Source organism: Stegostoma tigrinum, chromosome 22 (genome assembly GCF_030684315.1).
Source record: "Stegostoma tigrinum isolate sSteTig4 chromosome 22, sSteTig4.hap1, whole genome shotgun sequence".
NCBI classification, from domain to species: domain Eukaryota; kingdom Metazoa; phylum Chordata; class Chondrichthyes; order Orectolobiformes; family Stegostomatidae; genus Stegostoma; species Stegostoma tigrinum.
The window spans coordinates 6754286-6768207 of NC_081375.1; the positions used below are offsets into that span (position 1 = coordinate 6754286).

General features: G+C 44.5%; 1 protein-coding gene across 1 annotated transcript in view; it reads right to left on the bottom strand.

Moving 5' to 3' along the window:
- Window positions 1–343: 343 nt before the first annotated feature.
- The window catches only part of LOC125463615 (ATP-binding cassette sub-family C member 3), a 145522-nt gene continuing 131943 nt past the window's right edge, over window positions 344–13922 (bottom strand). The window contains exons 19-23 of the mRNA XM_059653855.1: window positions 12934–13080; window positions 8991–9149; window positions 6927–7093; window positions 845–1039; window positions 344–738 (exon numbers count right to left, since the gene is read on the bottom strand). Of these exons, the coding sequence (XP_059509838.1) occupies window positions 630–738; window positions 845–1039; window positions 6927–7093; window positions 8991–9149; window positions 12934–13080 (777 nt within the window). The 3' untranslated portion in view covers window positions 344–629. The remainder of the gene's footprint in view (window positions 739–844; window positions 1040–6926; window positions 7094–8990; window positions 9150–12933; window positions 13081–13922) is intronic.

Genomic DNA, 13922 nt, shown 5'->3' on the forward strand with positions numbered 1-13922 from the left:
GGACAGCAACTGCCTACCTCACCAACAATGTCCACATTCCATGAAAAAAAACCCATTGTTTGCATCTTTGTGGTAATCTGTATGCCTTTGACGGTTTCATTGGCTGGAAAACACTTGGAAAAGTGAATGCAGCAGTCACTTGGATCATCAAACCAGCATTCGGATGTTGTCAGAGTTATTATAATTACATGTTATTTGTATGCTGGTGTATTGGCTACTTTACTAGCTGAATTCTGCTTGGTATAGGGAGTCTGATAACTGTTCTCAGTGAAACAGCTTGTTTCCTAATTCCTCTCTTACCATGGTGCTGACAGGTTCACACTCATACTCACACGGACATGCCTTTAGTAAAAATCTTGTTTTATTGAAACAGCAAAGTCCTGTAGGGGTTATATTTACAAAGAATCAAACTCCTGCACTTAAATGCTTAACGTATAAATACATCAAGTACAAAAATAGAAAGAGTGCTGTTCAGTGATTTTCTAAAAAAAGAAGCAATCTCTTGGTCTCCTGAGCGAGAATGGATTTTCTTTAGCATTAACCTCGGAACCAGTTGGTCTTAAGCTCTTAATTCGCAGCATGGTGCCCAGGTTCTCTACCATCTTTGCAAAGGTTTGTAATGGTTTAGCTTATGCCAGCCCAGCATCCTTAGCCATGTTGTAGAAGATTCCTTTCTGTGCAATGAGATTACTTGGTGTATCAAACTCTGCTATCCTCCCCCTCTCCAGCACCAAGACCCTGCCAGAAAGAAAGTTGAGTAAAATCATTCACTGGTCATTAGATGGTTACTTGCAGGCTGAATCCACTGTCATGTTATTGATTTTAAATGGTCACACTGTCTCACCTGGTGTAATCCATGATTGTGTTCAAACGATGTGCAATGGTGAGAACAGTACAGTTCTCAAACTGTGTCCTGATGGTCGACTGTATCAAGTCGTCAGTCTCCAGGTCGACAGCAGCAGTAGCCTCATCAAGAATCAGAATCCGTGTCTTTCGAAGGAGGGCTCTTGCAAGGCACACAAGCTGCCTTTGCCCCACACTATTGAGGGATAAAGTAAGGAATTCAAATTCAAACAGGGAAACTGAGGGAATGGTTTTCAGAGTCATTAACCATGGTGAAAAGTGCTGCTGACTACTGTTGCATTGTAGCTTTTGTGTGACCGGATTCTGTAACCTAGCACAAAGTGACCACTTTCACACACAAGCAGGGCATTGGCATGAAGTCACAGCCAAGACTAATTCCGTCAAGAACTGATGCTCATGACACTGAAATATTTGGTTTTTCATTCTGCGTCCTATTTAACATTTGAGTCAGGTACAAAATGGGCTCTCTGTTCTGGTCCCAGTGATGTCACTGGTAAGGCCAGTCTGTATTACCTATTGGCAAAATAGGCTACAACTGAGTGACTGACTAGGCCATTTAAAGAACAGGTTTTATTAAACATTTCTGGAATGCGGGTGTAACTGGCTAGGCCAGCATTTATTGCCTGACCACAATTGTCCTTGAAGCTGCTGCCTTGACGAGCTGCAGTCCATAGGCTATGTTGGGAGTAAACCACAGTGGGTCTGGGGTCATGTAGACCAGACTAGGTTAAGGGTGGCAGATTTCCTTCCCTGAAAAACATTATTGTGCTTGCCGTTGCCAAGATCTGATTTTATATTTCTGCTTTATTAGCACAATGTAAATTCCTTAACTGTTGGGCTTTAATCAGAGCAGTTTCTGAATCATTTCAACAACAGACTGCACTTTCCTGTAAGCATAGTCCTGATCTGTAGAAATATCAAGTCCTAACTCAACCTTCTATTCTAAGTTGTCCCAAGTAACTAAACTAGTAATCAATAACAGCCCCTTCCCTGTACCCTTCTGTTTAAACCACTGGACAAACACCATTGGTTTGCAGTGATATGTTCACTGCTATTCAACAGAGTAATGCAGATCCAGAATTTTACCCCTAAAAGGTGTTCTTTGGGTGCTCAGGTAGTGTTCCCTTTATATCTTCCTGTCCACGTGTGGAATCAACTTCCGGTTTAGCAACAGAAACTTTACTCCGAGCAGTAAGGGTATGGAATGCCCTGCCTGCAACAGTAGTAGACTCACCAACTTTAAGGGCATTTAAAATGGACTCTGGATAGACATACAGATGATTATGGAACAGTGTAGGTTAGATGGGCTTCAGATTAGTTTCACAGGTTGGTGCAACATTGAGTGCTGAAGAGTTTGTACTGTGCTGTAATGTTCTATGTTTTAGAAACAAAACGATTTATTTCACTGCAGTGGGATTCTAGATAATCATAAAAACACCATAGAAAATTATGGCTGTAAGAGCTGCTCCTTTAGGTGTTTGTGCTGATTTTCTTGATTTCTTGGGGCAGTAATCACTCAAGTTGTTGCATTGTTATGGAACTTTTTTTGGGGGGGGGGGGAGAAAACAATTACAACAATGGTACTATAAAATGAGAAGGAGCAGGAACCATGTGGGAGGTGGGAGGGGTGAAAGAAGCAGTGAACTTCCATAGCTGACTCTCTGCTGTTTAGTTTCAAACATCTGTGGACATTGGTGTTCTCTGAGAAAAATAAGTAAATGGTGACATTTCCAGCTGACCTTAAACTCCTCACAGCAGGGGAAAAAGTTGTGGTTCTTAAGTCTAACCATATGGTTTGTTAATCTGTACTGATTAACACAGTGAAATTTTGTGTTTCATTTGAGATCTGTGCCTCAACTTTTTAAAGTAGTAAATCTTAGGTACCGAGTTAGCCTGGAGCAGTAAGACTGTGCTATTTGCTGGGTCTTCAGATTGTTAAAGACCATCTTTGCACCTTCGTGTTCTTCCTGTCAAATGTGGATGAATTTCAATGTTCCTGATGATTATGTCTGCAGGAAGTGTGTTTGGTTGTGAATCCTATTGGATTGCATGGATAGGTTGTCTATAACTGCTGCTGCAGTGAGGGATTTACAGGAGCTGTGGGTCTGATGGATGGTAGTTTCGGGAGGGTAGAAAAACTGCAAATAGAATCAGGTAGATGGGCTACATCTGGGAGAATAGGCAGTGAGTGCAGGAGTCTCTCGTGGCTTTCCCAAAGGTTGCAGGGGCGGGGGTCAAAAAGAGAAGCGCAGGAAGTCATTGTACACATTGGAACTAATGACGTGAGAAAAAGACGAGCTTGAGACCAAATAGGAAATTAGGCAGGAGGTTAAAAATAGGAGCTGGTGCAGGGGAGAATGGTTCACATTTTCAGATCATTGGAATCTCTTCTAGGGTAGAAGTGACCTGGTATAAGGACAGTGAGTTGGACCTGAACTGGAAGGTGATTAATACCTAGTGAGATTAGCTAGAGCTGATCAGAAGGATTTGAATGAGAAAAGGGATCAGTCTGAGGCTGATGCAGATGGGGAAAGCAGTAAGTCAAATAGTCAAGGCAGGCAACAAAGCAGAAAACAAGGTAAGACTTCATTTATTTCAGTGTAAGAGGCCTGGTAGGTAAGGCAGATGAATTTGGGGCACGGCTGGGAATGTGGAGCTGAGATAGCTATCACGGAGATGTGGCTCAGGTATGGACGGGACTGGCAGCCTAATGTTCCAGGATTGAATAGAAAGGGGGGGGGGGGTTGCGCAAGACAGAGAACATACATAGAACATTACAGCACAGCACAGGCCCTTCGGCCCTCTGTTGTGCCAATCTGTCATACCGATCTGAAGCCCATCTAACCTACACTATTCCATGTACCTCCATATGCTTATCCAATGACGACGTAAATGTACCTAAAGTTGGCGAATCTACTACTGTTGCAGGCAAAGCGTTCCATTCCCTTACTTCTGAGTAAAGAAACTACCTCTGACATCTGTCCTATATCTTTCACCCCTCAATTTAAAGCTATGCCCCCTCGTGCTCGCCGTCACCATCCTAGGAAAAAGGCTCTCCCTATCCACCCTATCTAAACCTCTGATTATTTTATATGTTTCAATTAAGTCACCTCTCAGCCTCCTCTCTAATGAAAACAGTCTCAAGTCCCTCAGCCTTTCCTTGTAAGACCTTCCCTCCATACCAGGCAACATCCTAGTAAATCTCCTCTGCACCCTTTGCAAAGCTTCCACATCCTTCTTATAACGCAGTGACCAGAACTGTACGCAATACTCCAAGTGTGGCCGCACCAGAGTTTTGTACAGCTTCACCATAACCTCTTGGTTCTGGAACTTGATCCCTCTAATAAAAGCTAAAACACTCTGCCTTAACAACCCTGTCAACCTGGGTGGCAACTTTCAAGGATCTGTGTACATGGACACAGAGCTCTCTCTGCTCATCTATACTACTAAGAATCTTACCATTAGCCCTGTACTTTGCCTTCGGGTTACTCCTACCAAAGTGCATCACCTCACACTTGTCCGCATTAAACTCCATTTGCCACCTCTCAGCCCAGCTCGGCAGCTTATCTATGTCTCTCTGCAACCTACAGCATCCTTCATCACTATCCACAACTCCACCGACCTTCGTGTCGTCTGCAAATTTACTAACCCATCCTTCTACGCCCTCATCCAGGTCATTTATAAAAATGACAAACAGCAGTGGACCCAACACCGACCCTTGTGGTACACCACTAGTAACTGGTCTCCAGGATGAACATTTCCCATCAACTACCACCCTCTGTCTTCTTTCAGCAAGCCAATTTCCGATCCAAACTGCTATATCTCCCACAATTCCATTCCTCCACATTTTGTACAATAGCCTATTGTGGGGAACCATATCGAACGCTTTGCTGAAATCCATATACACATCAACAGGTTTACTCTCATCTACCTGTTTGGTCACCTTCTCAAAGAACTCTAAGGTTTGTGAGGCACGACCTTCCCTTCACAAAACCGTGCTGACTATCCCTAATCAATTTATTTTTTCTAGATGATAAATCCTATCTATCTATTTCCAACACTTTACCAACAACTGAGGTAAGGCTCACTGGTCTATAAAGAAGGGGGAGCAGTGTTGTTGGCTAGAGATAACATGGGTGTACTTAGGATATGCATCAATTTGATGAACCAGAAATTGATTCCACACGTGGACAAGATGATATAAAGGGAACACTACCTGAGCACCCAAAGCATGTCTAGGGAAGTTACTTGAGTGGAACTTAAATAAGAAAGGGATGATCATCTTTTGGGATTGTATTACAGATATCCAAATGGTCAGCAGGAAATTTAGAAGCAAATTTGTAAGGAGATCATCGTTATCTGTAAGAATAATGTGGTAATGACAGGGGATTTTAACTTTCTAAATATAGGCTGGGACTGCCGTAGTGCTAAGGGCTTAGATGGAAGAGAATTTTTAAAAAAATCAATATTTGGCTGAACCTACGACAGAAAGGGCAAACTTGACCTAATCTTGGGAAATGAGGCAGGGCAAGTGACTGAGGTGTCAATGGGGAAGCACTTTGGGGCCAGTGACATAATTCTATTAATTTTTAAATTGCTATGGAAATGGATAGACCTGATCTAAAAGGCAGAATTCTAAATTGGAGGTAGGCCAATTTTGAAAGTATTAGGCAAGAACTTTCTAAAGTTAGTTGGGTTGGATATTCACAGATAAAAGGGAAAGGCTGAAAAGCCTTCAAATAAATGAGATAACGGGACCAGGGACAATGTGATGAAGGGTCTAGGCCTGAAACGTCAGCTTTTGTGCTCCTGAGATGTTGCTAGGCCTGCTGTGTTCATCCAGCTCCACACCTTGTTATCAGGGACAGTATGTTCCTGTTCGGGTGAAGGGTAAATCTGATAGGTGTCGGGAATGCTGGATGACGAGAGAAGTCTGTTTTGGTTAAGAATAAGGAGGAAGCATCTGTCAGGCATAGACAGCAGAGATAGAGTGAATCCATCAGAGTATAAAGGCAGTAGGGATAGACTCGAGGATAATCAGGTTACCAAACAGGGTTAAGGAGAATCCAAGAAAGATTTCCACAAATAAATTAAGGACAAAGGAGTAAGTAGGAAGAGAATAGGCTGCCTGTGTGTGGAACCATAGGAGATTGGGTGACATACTAAATGAATATTTTGCATCACTATTCCTTGGAGAAGTATATGGAAGCTAGAAAACTTGGAAATGAAGAGAGATATTAATGTCCATCTTACAGAGGTGATGGTGTTGGCTCTCTTCAAACACAAAAGGTGGTTAAATCTTCAGGACCTGATCAGGTGTACCCCACAACTCTGGGAAACTAGAACTAATTGCTGGGCCCCATGCTGAGACATTTGCATAATCGATAGCCATGGGTGAGGTGCTAGAAAACTGAAGGTTGTTTAAGAAAGGTGGTAAGGAAAAGTCGGGGAACGCTGGACTGGTGAGCCTGACAACAATTGTGGGCAAGTTGTTGAAGGGGCTTCTGAGGGATAGGATTTACATGTATTGCAAAGGTAGGGACTGATTAGGGATGGTCAACATGGCTTTTATGTGTGGAAAATTGTTCCTAACTTGACTGAGTTTTTTTGAAGTGATAGAGGATTGATGAAGGCAGAGTGACAGATGTCTATATGGACTTTGGTAAAGCTTTCAATAAGGATCCATGTGGAAGACTGGTTAACAAGGTTGGATCACATGGAATACAGGGAGAACTAGCCATTTGGATACAAAATTGCTTTGAAGGTAGGAGGTGATGGAGGGTTCCTTTTCAGACTTGAGGCCTGTGACCAGCAAATGTGCTACAAGAAGGTTCAGTGCTAAATCCATTTTCTTGTCAGTGATATACAGGTATTTCTGTAATAACACGACTGATGAATTGTGGCCGCTGTTTGGATGACGTAAACCTTCCGCTGTACCAGTATAACAATTTAGTGAAAGTGAAGAAAGAGGTTTAGGCTTGGCCATTTTGAAGCAGTGTGTCTGAGACCACTGTGTCACCCTGAATTGCTGAGAAGAAGTTGATCATTAGAGTCGGGTTTACCTGAGGTTCTCTCCTCCTTCAGAACATTCGTGCTCCAGCTTCGCTGGCAGGCTGTTCACAAACTGTTTGAGATGGGATAGTTCCAGAACTTTCCAAACTTCGTCCTCAGAGTACTGATTGAAGGGGTCAAGATTCATCCTTAATGATCCGGAGAACAGCACGGGATCCTTGAACAGACGATTCATAAGGAATTAGTAATGGCATACCCAGCTGTGGTGAAATGATGCAGTCCACTCTGTCCAGTTTTGACACTGGGAACTGAACTGTCGAGAACTCAAGTAATAGGGCCCAGTGAGCTTATTCAAAATGATCACAGCTGATCCATTTTCCTGAATGTCCCTCTATTCCCTGTAACGAAAAATCTTTTATCCCAACCTTAACTATGCCCAGCGGATCGTGGAGTCTTCACCATTGAATAGATTTAAGTTTCACATTCAGAAATTGTTAAGGCATTCTAAGACACTTGACAAAATGTGGAAAATAAGATGTATTAGGTAGCATATTGGCGTGGATAGACATTTGGCTACAGCAAAGAGAAACAAGCATAAAAGGGTCTATTTTTTGTTTGGCAAGATGAAACAAATGGCGTGCCATTGGGGTCAGTGCTGGGATGTCAAATCTTTGCAGTTTATGGAAATGACTTGAATGAAGGACAGAAGGAATTGTCAGACTTGGTGATACAAATAACTGGAAAGAAGTTGTGAAGAGGATGTGAATCTGTTAAAAGATAAGTTTGGATAATGCGCAAAGATTGGGTAATTAGAGGATAAGGTAGGAAATGTGAAATTGTCCATTTTGGCAGGAAGCATAAAAAGCAGCACTTTATCTAAAATGAGAGACTGCAGAGCTGACTTATTGCGAGAAGATACCAAAGGAGGCAGGTTATACCTCAGTTTTACAGAGTACTGGTGAGATCACATCTGGAGAAGTATGTACAGGACTGCTGGCCTCATTTAGGGGATGTAAGTTTGTTAAAAGTTTGGAGAAGATTTACTCGACTAAAACCTGGAATTGGGTATGGTGTCTTTGAAGGAAAAAATGTACAGGTAGGATTCTGTCCAGTGGACGTTTTATAGAGTAAGATGACTTGATGAGATTGAGGGGTTTTGATGGTGTCGATTATGGGGAGGATGGCTGTCCCACAAGAACAATCTAGAACTTTGTTCACCCATGTAAAACAGATAGAGACCAAAATAGATCATCAGTTGCTAGAACGCTTTATGAAAAGGCAGAGACAGTGTTGGAGGTGTACAGTTTTTTGGTAAGCAAACGGGTGAAAGATTAGTATGGATAGTCAGGAGCATCACTTTGAGGTTTCACTAAGTCACTAGCTCAAAAGGTTCGAGCAGGCTTGAAGGGCTGAGTAGCATTCTCATGCATTTGTTTGTACTTTTTGTTACAAACTGTGATTTACTGAAAATAAACCAGCAAACACCAACTCTTCTTGAACATGCTAGTGGAGCATTCTTTGAGATTTCATCTTCAATCCAAATTAGAGACATGCTGACGAGTTAAAGGTCAGGTCAAAGGTTAGTGACTGTTGCTAGATTGCTGGTGTCTTGGACTTTGCAGAGAGTTCCTCAGTGTCATCATGCATTGGGGTGGATTGGAGAAGCTATTCACAGAGTGGGGCCAGAAGGGTGTGGGTATATAAACCCACTTTGAGAACCCTCACCACAGCATCCAGGCAGACATTCCTAGTGCATTACCACTTGAGTACTACGCAGTGGTGTGGAGTAGATTTGCCCTGTCTTTAAAGTTACCATGGTAAATTTAAAGAGATTCTTCCGCCAATAGACAAATGCAGCAATAGCAGCTATGTCAACACAGACTCTACTGGAGTCGATACAGTGTGGAGCTGAAGTAACACAGCAGGCCAGGCAGCAGAGGAGGAGAGTCAACGTTTTGGGTCAGGATGAAGGGTCTAGGCATGAAATGTCAACTCCCCAACTTCACTGACACTGCCTGGCCTGTGTTTCTCCAGCTCCCCACTGTATCAGCTATGTTAACTGTACAGACAAAAATCCCCATTTGTAACAGCAGAAAGTTAGTAATGATAATTACCTGAGGAATGATGGTAAGTTTTGATCGGAGATCGTGAAGCCCAATATCTGCAATCTTTACCCCATCGATGATAATCTCTCCTTCTGCTGCCTCTATGATTCTGAAGAGGCACAGTGTCATCGAAGACTTGCCAGCTCCTGTCCGTCCAACAATACCGACCTGTACCACAGACATAATTAGCAACACACCTCTACAGTGAGTGAGTGTGTACAGTTCCAAGCTGCTCCATTCACCCAAGTTTGACCGATCAATCATACACCAGCTAACCCCACATCCTCCTGTCTCTAACCAACACCACTAGCTATCTGGTCTTCCTCATGCTCTCTCAACTTCACTGCCTTCTTGGAAACTTTGCTTTCTTGTCTTGCCAATTCTTCAGAGGCTCCTCAGACAAGTTGCAGAGAAATCCACTTGCTCCTCTGTTCGCTTCCCAACTAAATCACCTTTCACTAGGATCTCAGAGCACAGGTAAAGGCTCTACATGAGCCTGAGAGACTACGTGGCTGGTTCAGGTATTTACCTCATTCTCTTCTTGGAGCTGAGAATCTGTTCATTTTAAACCAACTTTGAGAGCACTCAGATCAGGATTACATTAATCTTGCCCAGTTTGTTTTTCCCCCTCATTGTGTCCTCTTGGAAAACAGTTGAATCAGCCTTTGCTGCCCTGTCCATCTCAATCAGGTCACCAATACTGCACCCAGCCTGTGACAATCTCTCACCTTCCTGTCCCCCAAGCCCCAAAAAAAAAGTGGTTACAACCATCTCCCCCACACCCCCACTGAGATTCAGAGGAGTACATCACTTCAATAAAATCAACTGTGCAACCTACAGTGAAATTAATTAATTTTTAAATTCATCCAGTAATTGGAAAAACAGATGATAGAACAAGGAATAGAACCAGCGGGCTGATAGTCATACAGCACAGAAACAGACTCAGTGGGATTTCTGATCTGCATGGGCACGTCAGACCAACCTAACCTCTATCAGCTTTTGGCGTATCCCTCTAAACCCTTCTTTTTCATATACCTGTCCAGATGTCTTAAATGTTGCAATTTACCCACCTCCACCATTTCCAGCAGCTTGTTCCATACATGCAGCACCCTCTGCGTGGAAAAAGTTACCTCTCGGGTTCTTCTTAAATCCTTTCCCTCTCATCTTAAATCTATGCCCTCAAGTTTTGTCCCAACCCTGGGAAAAAGATTTTGCCTATTCACATTATCCATGTCCCCCTTGATTTTATAAACCTCTATAAGGTCACCCCTCGATCTCCAATGCTCCAGGGAAAACAGCTCCAGCTTGTTCGGACTTTCCCTCCAGTATCCTTCCCATTAGATGAGTGACTGGAATTGTATGCAGTGTACTAAAAGTGGCTCACTAATGCCCTGTACAGCTGCAACATAATGTCCCATCGCCTGTACTGGTGCACTGATCAAAGAAGGCAAGCATACCAAGTGCTGCTTCACTACCCTGTCTACCTGCGACTCCACCTTCGAGGAGCTGTGCAGCTGCACTCTACAGTCTGTTTGGCAACACCCTCCAGGGCCCTACCAGTAACTGTATAAGCCCTGATAACAAAGTGTGAGGCTGGGTGAACACAGCAGCATCTCAGGAGCACAAAAGCTGATGTTTTGGGCCTAGACCCTTCATCCGAGAGGGGGATGGGGTGAGGGTTCTGGAATAAATAGGGAGAGGGGGGAGGCGGACCGAAGATGGAGAGAAAAGAAGATAGGTGGAGAGGAGAGTATAGGTGGGGAGGTAGGGAGGGGATAGGTCAGTCCAGGGAAGACGGACAGGTCAAGGAGGTGGGATGAGGTTATTAGGTAGGAAATGGAGGTGCGGCTTGAGGTGGGAGGAAGGGATGGTGAGAGGAAGAACAGGTTAGGGAGGAGGGGACGAACTGGACTGGTTTTGGGATGCAGTGGGGGGAGGGGAGATTTTGAAGCTTGTGAAGTCCACATTGATACCATTGGGCTGCAGGGTTCTCAAGTGGAATATGAGTTGCTGTTCCTGCAACCTTTGGATGGCATCATTGTGGCACTGCAGGAGGCCCATGATGGACATGTCATCTAAGGAATGGGAGGGGGAGTTAAAATGATTCGCGACTGGGAGGTGCAGTTGTTTATTGCGAACCGAGCAGAGGTGTTCTGCAAAGCGGTCCCCGAAGCCTCCGCTTGGTTTCCCCGATGTAGAGGAAGCCACAGCGGGTACAGTGGACACCACCTCCTAGTTGCATGCCATTTTAACTCGCCCTCCCATTCCTTAGAAAACCAAGCGGAGGCTTGGGGACTGCTTTGCAGAACACCTACGCTCAGTTCGCAATAAACAACTGCACCTCCCAGTCGCGAACCATTTTAACTCCCCCTCCCATTCCTTAGACGACATGTCCATCATGGGCCTCCTGCAGTGCCACAATGATGCCACCCGAAGGTTGCAGGAACAGCAACGCATATTCCGCTTGGGAACCCTGCAGCCCATTGGGCTGCAATGTGGACTTCACCAGCTTCAAAATCTCCCCTTCCCCCACCGCATCCCAAGACCAGCCCAGCTTGTCCCCGCCTACCTAACCTGTTCTTCCTCTCACCTATCCCTTCCTCCCACCTCAAGCCGCACCTCCATTTCCTACCTAATAACCTCATCCCGCCTCCTTGACCGGTCAGTCTTCCCTGGACTGACCTATCCCCTCCCTACCTCCCCACCTATACTCTCCTCTCCACCTATCTTCTTTTCTCTCCATCTTCGGTCCGCCTCCCCCTCTCTCTCCCTATTTATTCCAGAACCCTCACCCCATCCCCCTCTCTGATGAAGGGTCTAGGCCTGAAACGTCAGCTTTTGTGCTCCTGAGATGCTGCTTCGCCTGCTGTGTTCACCCAGCTCCACACTTCGTTACCTTGGATTCTCCAGTATCTGCAGTTCCCATTATCACTGTATAAGCCCTGCCCTGGATTGCCTTTCCAAAATGCAGCACCTCACATTTATCTAAATTAAACTCCATCTTCCACTCTTTGGCCCACCAGCCCATCTGATCAATGTCCCTTTGTACTTCACTGTCCACAACATCAGCAATTTTGGTGTTATCTGCAGACTTACGAACCTTACCTCCTATATTTGCATCCAAATCACTTACGTAAATGACAGACCCAGTACTGATCCTCATGGCAAACAGCTGATCACAGGCCTCCATTGCAAAAAGCAACCCTTCACTACCACCAACCTCTGTCTCCTACCTTCAAACCAATTTTGTATCTAGTTGACTAGCGTCCCCCTTGATCCCACATGATCTAACCTTGCTAACCAGTCCACCATGTGGAACCTTGTCAAGCGCTTCGTTGAAGCCTGTGTGGAAGTTTACTGCTCTGCCTTCATCACTCTTCTTTGTCACCTCTTCAAAAACTCAGTCAAGTTAGTGAGACACACTTTCCCAAGCACAAAGCCATGTTGACTATCCCTAATCAGTCCCTGCCTTTCCAAATACGTAAATTTTGTCCCCTCAAACAACTTAACCACCCAAGGCTCACCGGTCTGTTCCCTGGCTTTTCCTTACAACCTTTTTAAAATAGTGGCACCACATTAGTGAAATGAGAGAATTCTGGCACCTTACCTGTGGCTGTTAATGATACAAATATCTCAGCAAAGGCCCCAGCAATCTCCTCCCCAGCTTCCCAAATTTCTGGGAAACCCTGAACGGGTCCCAAGGATTTATCTACCTTCATGCGTTTTAAGAATTCCAGCACAACCTCTTCTGTAATATGAGCTCTTTGAGAGCTATTTATTTCCCCACGATCCATTGCTTCCATGTTTTTCTCTATTGTAAATACTGACGTGAACTATTCATTCAATATCTTGCCCACCTCCTGCAGTTCCACGCACAGGGTAAGCATTAAATGGAATAAGACTATTTAGTTTATCTGTTTCTGATGACCTGTGGATGGTTTCCATTGCCCACCTTTTCTCCACCGTGCACGTTCAGATGGAGGCCCTTGAGAACCAAGTCCAGACCCTCTCGGTACCGTACACTGTATCCTTTAAACTCAACATTTCCTGCCTGTGGCCAGGACTCTGGAGGGCGATTACTCTCAATTACCCATGCAGCCTGCAATTAGACAAAGGGATTAGGGTCATTCAGCCTCTGCTCGGCATCACTCATTTTGTTTAAAGCCCATGCTGAGCTGGTGGAGAATGAGAAGATTAATATGATGAGTGAATATGTATCGAGACCTCATCACGTTACCCTAAATGCACAGTCTCCTCAGTGCTACAGCCATCTACAGGGAGGTCTTGGGAAAATTTCTAACCAACCATTTTGGGATCTGCTCTCTGATGTGGAACAAAGGGCATCAAGGAGCCCAAGCAAAACTGAAATCAGGCAAACTCTCCATGGCTGGGGGTCATACCTGACACATTGGAAAATGGTCGTGGTTGTGGGAGATCAGTCATTTCAGCTCCAGGACATCTCTGCAGGAGCTCCTCAGGGTAGTGTCCTGGGCCCAACCATCTCCAGCTGCTTCAATGATCTTCCCTCCATCATAAGTTCAGACATGGGGATGTTCACTGATGACTGCACAAATGCAGAAAGACCTAAGCACGATTCAGGTTAGGATTGATTACGGGGAAGTAACTTCCATGCCAAACAACTACTGTGTGTAACAAGAAGGAATCCAGCCAGCTTCCCTTAATATTCAAGGGCATTACCATCATTCATCAATAGTCAATGGGGGGGTGGGGTTATACAAGACCAGGCTAGAGGCTTGGAATTCTGTCGTGCATAACACTTACCAGCTCCCCAAAGCCTGTCCACCATCTGCTAGTCAGGAGTGTGATGGAATATTCCCCAATTGCCTGGATCAGTGCAGCTCCAACAATGCTCAAAAAAGTTGACACCATCCAGGACAAAGCAGCTTGCTTGAACGGTATTCAAACCTTCGACTCCAACAT